Source organism: Pleuronectes platessa, chromosome 23, assembly GCF_947347685.1.
Source record: "Pleuronectes platessa chromosome 23, fPlePla1.1, whole genome shotgun sequence".
NCBI lineage: Eukaryota > Metazoa > Chordata > Actinopteri > Pleuronectiformes > Pleuronectidae > Pleuronectes > Pleuronectes platessa.
The window spans coordinates 5,795,585-5,807,672 of record NC_070648.1 but is presented as its reverse complement, the minus strand read 5'-3'; the positions used below and the strand labels follow the sequence as shown (position 1 = coordinate 5,807,672).

Here is a 12,088-nt window from a genome sequence, read left to right as displayed (position 1 = left end):
CGGTTTAGCAGACGGACGGAGGATGTGGACGTAACGGATCACAACTCTCTGGACTCCTGCGTGCCTCTGTCACATCCTGCCAGGACCGGAAGTGTCTGGGATTCTGCTCAATCTCCAAAACACTCGCCTGTAAAGGAGCGAGCAGCGTCTGCGTCTCTTCACACACACACACACACACGCACACACACACACACTCCATCATCATCATCATCATCATCATCATCGCCGTCAGCCGGCTTCCATTCATGCAGAGTCCATCGGCACGGGACATGCTCCACCAGGTCAGGCTGCTAACGCACCGTGCTCATGCGTAATTACGCACAATCCAACGGGAAATGAGTATTAACCGCGGTGGCTAATAATTCGGATTGGCTCTTTCATTTCTCGCGGATTTCGCTCAGGTCTACGCTGTCGACTGCCTGGACACGGGAGAGGATTAAGTTACTGCTGCTGGCGGAGGATTATTTTTATTGGCCTGCTCTTGTCACGCCCGAGTCTTTTTGGAGATCCATTTTCGAGTAAAGAGAGGCTGCCCAAAAAACGCCAGGTAAGATCGTCCACTCGAGAATAATGACCCCGCTGTTTCCTCGTCTCACTGATGGATTAACTACGTGTGAATACGCCTTTGTTTAGCCCTTTGTACTGCTAAGGATTCTCTCTTCAAATCCACATATCCTTGTATTGTGTGCAATGCATTTAAATGGTGTGTAACCATAAAGCATGTTGTTAAATGTCTGGCTCCCCAATGGCATCACATCATTGGTCCACTCAGACCTGAATTCCTATGCAAGCGTTTCAGTCATGGCTTCCACTTGATCGGTTTTTATCCCCACGAGCACAATTTGGACCATTTCCTGCATTCCTGCTCGTAACAGTTTGCTTGGACAACTGGGAAGCGTTAGGTAGATGGCGTATAGAGTTACTGGCTCCCCTGCCTCAGCAGATCTGACTGCCCAGCCCCCCCTTCCCACTCACGGCCTTAGCATGTTTTGGTCTCCGGCGGATCATGCCCTTTTGTCCACTGAAGCCTGACTGTACTTTTCAGGACACACTTTCCGGGCATGAGAGCTTTCCCCCTGCTGTTTGGACAAACCCGGCTTTTCTCTCTCGCAGGCTGGTCTGAAGATGTGGGGGAATTTACTGAAGAACAATGAAGAACAATGCACTAGGATTTTAGTTGGACACTAGTTGGACTCTGAGAAGTGCTTGTCAAGTATTTAATATATGACAACACAGAATCTAACAAATAAACAGGTCAAAAAACACTGATAAGAACAAGAGTGGCACTTAAAAGAGCATAAACCTCCTTAGGCCCAAATGTCCCTTTTTAAAATCCACCTGCCCCAAATATTACACACTGATATCAGTCCCCTATATATATATATATACTTTTGTACCTGATACATATATATATATATATGTACATACCTGATTTTTTTTATTTATTTCTCCCCAAAAATCTTAAAAAGTCCCTATCTTGCTATTGTCAAGAAAATTAAAATCAAGATCTGGAATCTGCACCAAAATTGAATGAGCTCCACTCAAAGTTTCATTGTGATCTGCCCAGTACTTTTGGTTTAATGCCTAGATTGCTTACCATCTATTTTGTGGAGATATCAAACAAACCAACCTGGTCATACTATGTCTAAAATCTCCAAAAGTAGACTGATGATCTGAAATACAGTCCAAGGCCAAGTGAGATGAAGAGGCCCAAAATGAAAGCTTGAGAGCCCAAACTCGTAGCTGCTCCTCTAGTGTGTCAACTCATCGGTTATCTGGACAATAAAACATCAGAGATTCAAGACAATCACAGATGTCACAGTTGCAATGATCTGAAACTGAGAAATAAAGCAGTAAATCTTCACAGTTCAGCCGCTGGAACGAGAGCGTTTCTGCTCCTTGTTTGTCAAAGTTGTTGTTTATTCATTTCCAATTCAGGTCTGCCATTTGTTTCCCTTGTCCACAGTTATGTCTTTCCGGCGCGGTGTGGTAAGGCAGAGCAAGTTCCGCCATGTGTTTGCTCAGGCGTGGAAGGCCGAGCACGGCATCGACGACGTCAGAGTGTCCCGCGTGACGTGGGACACGTCCCTCTGCGCGGTCAACCCCAAATTCATCGCCGTTATCATCGAGGCGGGCGGAGGAGGAGCCTTCCTTGTGGTTCCCATCAGCAAGGTCCGAGCATCTCTGCATCACATCCAGATTCAACACTCGATCAATACTTTCAAAAGCCTCAGTCTTCCACTCTGCTGAGTTTCCTCACTCCTTTTATGACTAGTGCCTGTGCAGCATTTCTACAGATCCAAGACAAATAGTGGACAAAGGTTAAACTGTGAATCGTTGGACATGTCTCAAGCGAGCTGTCCCAGTGTCACAGTCCAACTTTCTGTTCCTCCCACAGAGCGGCAGGGTCGACCAGTCCAGCCCGACAGTGTGCGGCCACGCGGCCCCGGTGTTGGACATCCAGTGGTCGCCTCATGACGACAACATCATTGCGAGTGCCTCAGAGGACTGCACAGTGAAGGTATCCTCACCGCCGCGGGGCATGTTGGTGGTGGTTGTGCTGGGGGTTTGCGGCACAACCACAGATTGTCTTACTGATTTCTAGAAATGACTCATATCACAGGGAATAATGGTATTGTTTATGTTTGCTGACATGAGCGAATAAAAATGTCACCATACACCCTTAGTAGGAAGAAAACTAATTTCTTAAGTCCTTGTTTTGCTTGTGCTAACGTTTTCTTAGCCGTGACCAAGAACAAATTCCGTGAGCCAATTTAAAGATATTCTATATGAATGCATGCAGCTGTACCTAAACAAATGCCTGCTGTGTTGTGTTGCCTGTAGTTGTGGCAGATCCCAGACGGGGGCTTGACAAGTCCAATGACTGAGGCCATTGTGACCCTGGAGGGCCACAGTAAAAGAGTGGGCATCCTGGCCTGGCACCCAACCGCTTTCAACATTCTCCTCACTGCAGGTAGCGTCATTCGTCACATTCTGGTTCCACTTTTCTGGTTTCTAAAAAAAGTGTTATATTTTTTTTGTATCATTAAGTGTCATTCTTGAGCTGTATACCAATGTGAATCTGCAGGAATGCGATGTATGTAAATCTATATGGAAGGAGTTGGCGTTCAGTGACAGCCATATAAAATCCTCCGTGCACAAGCAAGGAATCAGAAGCTCTGCCGCAGGAATTCATAGCATGCAGGGCAGCCTGATCGACCGGATTAACCTGAGATATAAGTTCACTCTGCTGCAACTGCACTGGATTTAGTATCATTTGGCAAGTGTACAAGACCATTGCTTATCTTTGCATATAATCAAACCACTAGAGGTACAATTCAAGTTAAACCTGTGTGACATTGTGAGCTGCTGTTATTGAAACATTGTGAGTGTGCTTATCATTTACCGTGCCTCATTTTCCGATTAACCAACAACTAGGTGTCCTACCTCTGTTTTGCAAGTAACCAAAGACGTTTATTGATGAACTATAACGATGCTTTTACAATTTACAAGGCCATCATAACATGCCGGCTTGACTTTGCCATGCAACTACGCGCCATCTTAACGCAACCCTTATTCAAATAAACTAAATAAATTATATTTAAGCTATAAGCATTTGGTATTTTTGAGAAAGTCTAAATCGAAGTTAAAGTTTGGAAACTTTCATGTGTTAGATTGTGTTTATCAAGAGTTAAAGGAGATGTAAGAGGCTCTTTCAGTTGGTCTTTCCTCTTGTGTTATTTGTTTTGTGTATGTAAAAGTTATGCAAAGTTAAAAAGCCTAACGACAGTAGTAAAGAGAGCTCCTCTCTGCCACTAAGCTAAGTGTTTGAGACAGAGGCTGAACAGAGGCGCTGCATCAATAGACAGTCTGAGGAAAGTGATGTGCTTTCTTAACTTGAGAGCATGAAAACCTTTTCCATTTCAGCTTGAACCCGAATGTGGGCATAATACGTCTCCTTTAAAACACTCAAAGGTGAGATTTGACTGGCGTAGTTAAATTCGACCTGATATCTCCTGGCAGCAGAGGCCATCAGCTCTTGACCCAATCGCGTTATTTCCCTGTATTCGCATAGACGCACACATCTGTCACACAGCAAACCCGTTCATTCACATCTAAGATTTAAGAGCCGATGAGCACGGCCATAAACACTCCTTAATAAAATGTTCAGCCCAAGGTTAGCGTCAGAGGGAATCCTCACTTATGGAGGGTAAATCCTGAACCATTTCCCAGCTCTCCCCACTCAAGCTTCAAATGTCTCATGTCCCACTCCAGATCGATAAAAATATGTGTCCTCCGTCCTTCCTAAAACAATCAGACCACGTCCTCCATAGACGTCCACCACCGACCTTTTCCTTTTAGAACCACACTGATCCGACATCTTAGCATCCAAAACTCTTCATGACCTCGCTCCAGAGTAAATATCCGACAGACTCCTCTATGTTCTGTCATCCGGCCTCCTGAACTTCGACTTAAAGTCATGTAAAGCACCGTTGAACTCATTTCTTTATCTGAACACAGGTCAGGTTGAACATGATTCCCTTCCTGTGTACTCACCTCTTCAGCTCTCTCTACCTAGGCTGTGATAACGTTATGTGTGTGTGGAACGTGGGGACGGGGGAGCTCGTGTACCAGCTGAGCGATTCCCATCCAGACCTGATCTACAGCGTCGGCTGGAATAAGGACGGCAGCGCTATCTGCACCGTCTGCAAAGACAAGGCCCTGCGCGTCATTGACCCTCGGAGGAACACCGTCCTCAAGGTGAATATTCGCAGTGTGTACAAAAGAGGTTGTACAGTTGCGCATCATGCATGGACATATCCTGACGGTAAATAAATCCCCTTGTGCTCCATTCTCCTTCTTCTGCCAGGTCAGGGAGAAGGTCCATGATGGTACCAGGCCCATGAGAGCTGTGTTCCTCTCTGATGGGAAGATCCTGACCACAGGCTTCAGTCGGATGAGTGAGAGACAGCTGGCACTGTGGGATACGGTAGGAAACTCTGACGTACACTACTTGCATCCAGTATCCATATTGTTTGCGGGAAATAGTCTGCCCTTTTGTTTAGTGAAGGTTGGGGTGCATTAGATGGACATTAGTAAGCACTCATAATAAGTATCGGATCAATATTTATTGTCTTACAGAAAGATCTCTCCGAGCCAATGGCTGTACAAGAAATGGATACGAGTAATGGAGTTCTTCTCCCCTTTTACGACCCTGACACCAACATGGTCTACCTGTGTGGAAAGGTATATATGCTCAACCCCCCAATTCACCCAGCTGGTAATGTTTAGTATGATGCACTCGTTTTAATTCAGTTTTATCTTCATGTATTCAGGGGGACTGCACCATCCGGTATTTCGAGGTGACGGATGAATCCCCGTATGTTCACTTCCTCAGCCTGTACAGCAGCAAGGAGCCGCAGAAGGGGGCGGGCTTTCTCAGTAAAAGAGGTGTGGACGTCAACAAGTGTGAAATCGCCCGGTAGGTTCTGCTTGTTTAGATAGATGAGGCGGAGGGAATTGTGTATTTTTCTTTTGGGTTAAAATGTAACTCCTAGTGAAAGATTCAGGTGGCAGGACCTCCTTATAAAAACCATGTTAATGCGCATATGGTTAAAAGTGGCACGGACCCTGGAGGGGTGGAGGGTGTTGTGGTTTTATTATAATTTCCAATGGCCTTTATTTAATTCATTACATATATATATGGAAGTCTGAGAGTCTTAAAATAAATACTACATTGAAATTCATGGGAGAAGATAGAATTATAGTAGACTGGTGTTCTAATTCCCTGCTTTTTTTTGTAGGTTCTACAAACTGCATGAAAGAAAAGTGGAGCCCATCTCTATGACTGTACCACGCAAGGTAAGACATTAACAAATTGATGACATCACGTTAACAATAAATCCAGTTTACTTAAACACCCCATCTCCATCTTGCCTCCCCAGTCAGATCTATTTCAGGGAGACCTTTACCCGGACACAGCCAGCTCGGAGCCGGCTCTCCTGGCCGAGGAATGGATCGCCGGGCGGGACGCACCGCCGCTGCTGGTCTCCCTGAGCGGTGGCTACGCGGCTCCTCCGTCCAAGCACAGGGACACCCTCAGGAGCAAGCCCCGGCTCGCCTCACAGGACTCGGGTGCCCATCCAACAGCGGCGGCCACCAAGGAGCCGGAAGAAGAGGCGCCACGAGTAGCCGTGAGAGAGACGGAGGGAAATGCGGAGAGGCCGAAGAGAGAGGTGAGTCGATGAGTGAGACATTTCAGGCCTCAGGGAAGAACCGTTCGTACTGAAAGATTTCGTGAAATCTCTCATCATCTATACACTTATAATAAGGTAGACGCGTTTGATGAATCTGACAGACTCACCATAGGTGGGAGAAATTAAGGATTAGGAAACAAACACGTTCTTGCATGAGTCCCATTGAGCTTACTAATGTCTTTCGGGCTTCGAGTAATCTTTCTGACATGTTCCGTCTCTTCTCTCTCCTCAGGATGATGTGCTGAACGAGTTGTTGGCAGAGATGAAGGCTCTGCGCGCCGTCGTGCTCGCTCAGAGCCAGAGGATCGAGCTGCTGGAGCGGCAGCTGGCTCGGATCGAGGATGGGGACGTATGAGGACGCAGGAGATTCACTACATTCCGAGGGCATTCCCTCTTAATCCATAGACCATAGCCTTACTAGAATCAACTGTACCTTAAGCTGTGTAAGTGGGAGAATGTAGTGTACGGTAGCAACTAACTGTGAATCACAGTCGCTTACAAGTCAAGTCAACTATTGCAGTGAAAAGAGCCCTGCAGTTTGTTTCGGTGAGTTTTCCAGATTGTGGTTGGAGAACAAGGCGTCATCTGCGTAGCGTGAAGTTTAACAGTGAGATAATGTTTGGTTTTTATGAAGGGAGAGTAGTAGCGGCTGTTTGGTGGTGCACATATTGGAGCTTTGCAAAAATTCCATGTCATAATTTTGAAGGTTTTTTCGAAAGCAGTTACACTAGCACCACTGCCCCAAATTAATGCACACGCTAGCAACAAGCGTTATATTCAAGCTAATGAAGGTTCATATTCTATAGCAAAGCAATGAAGTACCTCTAATATGATTTTCTTCCTTTCTGATGCACTCACAAATGTTACCATTAGGGCTATTTAATCAGGTAGTTAAGGCTGCTAAACAGGGATGTCATATCAGACCCTCAATTGTTACCCATCTTGTGACTTGTGCTTTTGTTTAACTTGTAGGACGCTGTGAGTGTGTGTGAGTGTGTGTGAGGTTAACGGTAGGAAAATCTTTTCGGGTGAGCAAATCTCGACCTCGACGGAGAGATGTGTTTTGAACGGAAGCTGATGAGAGCCTAGCTAAATATGTATTTGTCGTGAAATCCCGTGTCGTCGATGAAAAGGTACCGCTTGTGAATTTGTACCTCGTGTTGTTCACGTCATGAGGTGACACATTTGTCCACATGAAGATAAAAAAATAGAAAAACACTCGCCCCTTAAGCTTCCTTGACACTTTTTTTCAAATACAAACGTTCACACGAGTTACAGTGCGGCCTCGCTGGTAACACACTCAATATATTCAAATGATCAGTTTTACATCCACGAGAAAGAGGAAGTTACTCCGAAGTGTGACACATTTTCTACATTTTGCATTTGTTATGGTGTTGAAACTGATTCTTTTTTGTTTTTACTTTTTTGCCAGTACATTCGAAGGCACTTATAGCGTAGTATACTCACAGTGCACCACCGGTACTTTCCACACCAAGCTTTTCCTTGCATTCCTTTAATTGTGATTTATGTATCTCAATGCACTGACCTCCTAACACTAATTGTGAAAGCGGTAGCATTTAAAATGAGACTACATTGTGAAAGCTCAATAAATATTCATTCCTCCTTTGTATAAATTGAGTGGCTCTTTTCTTTACGCCAAGAAATGTTTTGCTCGTGTTCATTGATTTGTGGTGAATTTCAGATCATGATGTTTAAAAAGTGTTCACTGTTTATTGCGTGTGAGGTGGCTGCTGCTCTAATGGCCTCACTGTATGCACACACTGCATTCATCAAGTATTGGAGCAACCTTGATTATGGGATTTCTCAGGGTTTGGCTTTGTTAGCCTCCGTGCCGGTGACACCAGGGTTTTCTCGGGTTATCTGTCCATCCGTCACGGCATCTCAAGAAGGCCTTGAAGGAATTTATTCAAATTTGGTTCTTACGCTGTACTTGTTTAGATTCCGGTTTGAACTGATTACATTTTGGATGGTCAGAGGACACCGCTTAAGGTCACTGTGACCTCATAATAAAATTGAAAACCGATTTTAAGTACAATAGATGTGAAGGAATATCGGACACCAAGATTTAGTTACACTACCCCCATTGAAGAAAAGTCGAAATAGCCAAGTGAAGATTAACCCCGGAAATGTCCTGTTATCTCTCAAACTACAGACAGAGACATAAGGTATGAAGCTGAGTTTACTGATATGGACAAAAAAATGTAAATCTGTTATCAGTTTCATGTTGTTCTTGTTTGTAGTTTTATTACAGCGTGTTAATATCTGGATTGCTGATAAAGAGCTTACAACACACTGATATGTTACAAACTATGGAAGCCGCCCAAAACGTTTCTTTAAAACTTCACAGCACAGTTGCTCACCGACTGTAAATCAATAATGTGTCATGCTCTGCACACCACACAGTCGTGGGTGTGCTGTGCGGGTCTTTTGTGTCCCTCGGGGGGGCAATACAGTGTATTACAGACAGTCCTCTCTGCAAGATGCAGGGGCTGTGGATGTGTGGCCACTGAAGCAGCAAACAGGATGTGGCTGACATGTTTCACAGCCAGCGTGCAGCGTTTGAACTCGTGCATTCTTCGGATTGGCTCACATCTTTGCCAAACCGTGATAAACGCTGCCTAAATCACATTGTCATCTGGTTCAGGCTTTAGTTCTTGAGGTTATGTGAATTTGAAGAAAAAAATTGACAGAGCCCTTCCCTTCTTCAGCCCTGTACACGGAAATGACTGCATGCTTAGAATCTGTCACGACAAACCACTGTCTTTTGTTCATTGCTCGTAGGTGAATTCAAGTCAAGTAAAAATGTGTGTATGTACTCAGAGTATGCTGCCTAATAACCTGCACCTGTGCTGCAGAGTTAAAGGCATAAGTCGACTCTGTTTTAGAATAAATTCACATCTCTTCATCTTCCTCTTTCCATGAATAGTCAAAATTGCACTTTCCACCACGCCCTGCTTGACTTTTTATCTTCAATCTGTCCTCACCGCCTTCAGCCTCCACCTTCCACCGTCCACAGAGAGTTTCAGACACCTCACCACATCTCATGCACACACACACACAAACACACACACACACACACACAGGCTGTCACACTCCAAAATTACTTGATCACCACTCAGTTCCTGACTCGTCTTCATGTGTGGCGGCACAAACTCTATCTCCTGCTCTCGACTTCGGTGAGTAGCTCACAATTTACTTCCTTATGTTTTTATGTTTCAATTTTCATTGTTCAGCACATTTTTGCCGCAAGATTTTTCTTTTCTAAATACTTCAATTACTTAAAATACTTCTCTACAATTAAAACTCCAAATGTATAATCTTAATATTACACCTTTCACATTTCAAACACTCGAACCATCACTTAACGTACCGTACATATGAAGTGGTAAATGGCATTCATTTACCACTATGCTCAGTTGCCCTCACACCTTTCAGCTCTAATTGTGTTTTCACTGCACTTACTTCATTTGATATAAGTATTTTGAAACTGGATTTTGCAGCACATATTGTATGATCTTAGTAAAAACAAAGTGTTCTTCCACACTGATGCTTAATTATAATTTTGACAGGAAGCCAGCGATGGTGTGAGCGCTCTGCTAGTTTCCTGTCATTGCAACGCATGCATGCAGAGATAAAGGCGCCACAGACATTTTGTCATATCTCCAGAAAATGTATGTATATTCATATTTTTCTCCAACATGATTTGTTGTAGTATTGAAGCATTATTTGCAATGGGTTTTCATTAACTGGACTTTTTTCTAGATCCTGAATGTAAATTTGTCAGAGTTCACGGCAAAAACCAGCCTTGAACTGGAACACCAAGCCACTGGGATTTCTCTACTGAACAGGGAACTTTCTAAAGAGGTACTGCGCATTTCTGACTCCAGTCTGACTTAGTATTGTGGGATTATGAGTTTGTTAAAACTCGCAGGATTTTGGTTCACACACTCTGCATAATATCCATGTCAACCAGATTTGAGTTTGTCACAGGGGAAACTAGCTTTCACAAAACTTATATACAGCAGAGACATATATAGAAATGTTCATTTTTGTGGGTCTTATCCTGCTTTTACATGCAGCATTGTTTTAGGACAGCTGACAACAGTGTGGCAACCAAATATGAGCAAAAACTCATAATACCTCCTTCCAGGTCCAAAAGTCTCTTGTTTTATAAGAGTTGTTCTATGTTTTTGTTTATATTGTTATTTTGTTAATGTGCTCAACACACGGCATCTATTGTACTTCTGTCAGTCCTTCACTTGCAACTCTCTCTGAGGTTTCTATGTTTCTATGAAGGTCGTGCTCACTCAAGACTAAGGGTTTAGGACTAAGAATGTCACACTTTGTCGAGCCCTACGAGGCCAATTTGAATTTGTGAATATGGGCTATGCAAATATAATTTGATTGATTGAAATATGCTCTACAAAACGTGAGATGATAAGCATTCCAATGAGATGGCTCCTGCTAAACCGTTAATAGGGCAGTTGTGAAAATACAACTGACTCTTTCAACAATAAGCAAAAAAGCTAAATGTGATCAGTTTGCAAAATGTCTATTTCTTTAGGAGACAGTCTAACAAAGACAAAAATCTTTGAATAGATGAAATCCAAGCACTGAATATGTGACACACTAACTCAGTAAACCTTTTTTTCTGTCTTCATTACAGGCATGGCTGACGATTACCGACAATCCACTGTGAATATCATGATCCTTTCTTTCTTCCTAATAGCCCTGCTTTTATTATTGTTCTTCCTCTACAAGAAGCTGAACGAGGAGAATAATGAAGAATACACCATCCAGCGCATGGTGCTTAAGGAAGGAGGACTCAGGGACCAGGCGAGGGTCACAGCAATAGCTCTGGGGACAGGTCTCAGAGTCCGACTGTGTCCTGGCGATGATTCATTTGAGGAAGGGGAGGAGATGCAGGAGGTCAGAGATGAGGAGGAACAGGTGGAGGAGGGGGGTAGCCAGTGGGGTGACAGCGAGGTGGGCAGCCAGGAGGAGGAGGGAAAGGGGGATAACATCTCACATGCTACCTCGAGCTCCGAAGGTTTGAAGGAAGGGGAGCAAACCAGGCTGACGGATCAGCCGGAGGCAAAAGTGGAGGGGAAAAGGGAGGAAGAGGGGGAGGCGGCAAGTAGAGGAGAGGAAAGAGGAGGGTCTGGATTGCTGATTGACCTGAAGCAGTTTTCTGGAAGTGCGATCTGGTCTGAAGAGAAGGGGATGGAGAGGGAGGTGACTTCTCTGTGAGCTCAGGAGAAGAAGGTGCACTGACCTAAGAAAATAATTTACCAGCTTAAAGGATATTTCAGTTTTTACCCCACAAATGAATTGAGTTTTTTTCAAATCACAGTTCAACTGAGTTAATATAGCTTATTCATTTGAATTTGAACCAACCTAATTCATTTGCATGTTACCAATTGAAGTAGCCTATTTCTTTTTAGCTCGTTAAGCAATTTTGTATGTAGCAGAAATGCTGATCCTTGTGTGTTTTTCTAGAAATTATGATAATAAATATCAACATCTACAATGAGTATTTTTGTAACTACAGATTAAGTAAAAGCCCTGGTTTTATTACTTCCTGCTGTGGCTCTGGTATAAAAATGCAGATGTACACTGTTGTTTAAGAATGTTATGTTTTATTGTGTCACACTGATTCAGTTAAGAAATCAGATCTTCTATTGTTGTGTCAACCATCTAGATGTGGTACATTTTGGAGTGTAGTGTAAAATGTTTTTTGAAAATAAAAACCGAAAAATACAAACAGACTTCATCATGTTTTTCTTTTACTTAAAATCATATCAATTACT

The 12,088-nt window shown here is 43.6% G+C and overlaps 2 protein-coding genes across 3 annotated transcripts; both read left to right on the top strand.

The window, feature by feature from the left end:
- The first annotated feature begins 1,953 nt into the window (after window positions 1-1,953).
- Window positions 1,954-7,891, top strand: coro1b (coronin, actin binding protein, 1B). The gene is made up of 10 exons (XM_053416009.1): window positions 1,954-2,172; window positions 2,399-2,521; window positions 2,845-2,974; window positions 4,580-4,761; window positions 4,871-4,990; window positions 5,143-5,247; window positions 5,337-5,482; window positions 5,805-5,862; window positions 5,946-6,236; window positions 6,490-7,891. The coding sequence occupies exons 1-10, from the start codon at window positions 1,969-1,971 to the stop codon at window positions 6,610-6,612; spliced, it is 1,482 nt and encodes a 493-aa protein (XP_053271984.1). The 5' UTR covers window positions 1,954-1,968; the 3' UTR covers window positions 6,613-7,891.
- Window positions 7,892-9,237: 1,346 nt separating this feature from the next.
- si:ch211-119e14.1 (uncharacterized) lies at window positions 9,238-12,042 on the top strand. 2 transcript variants are annotated; one of them, XM_053416002.1, is made up of 4 exons: window positions 9,238-9,454; window positions 9,852-9,949; window positions 10,041-10,142; window positions 10,945-12,042. In XM_053416002.1, the coding sequence occupies exon 4, from the start codon at window positions 10,947-10,949 to the stop codon at window positions 11,526-11,528; it is 582 nt and encodes a 193-aa protein (XP_053271977.1). In that variant the 5' UTR covers window positions 9,238-9,454; window positions 9,852-9,949; window positions 10,041-10,142; window positions 10,945-10,946; the 3' UTR covers window positions 11,529-12,042. The 2 variants fall into 2 exon arrangements, with proteins under 2 accessions (XP_053271977.1, XP_053271976.1); XM_053416001.1 differs by having other exon boundaries at window positions 9,240-9,454; window positions 9,848-9,949.
- The last annotated feature ends 46 nt before the right edge of the window (window positions 12,043-12,088 follow it).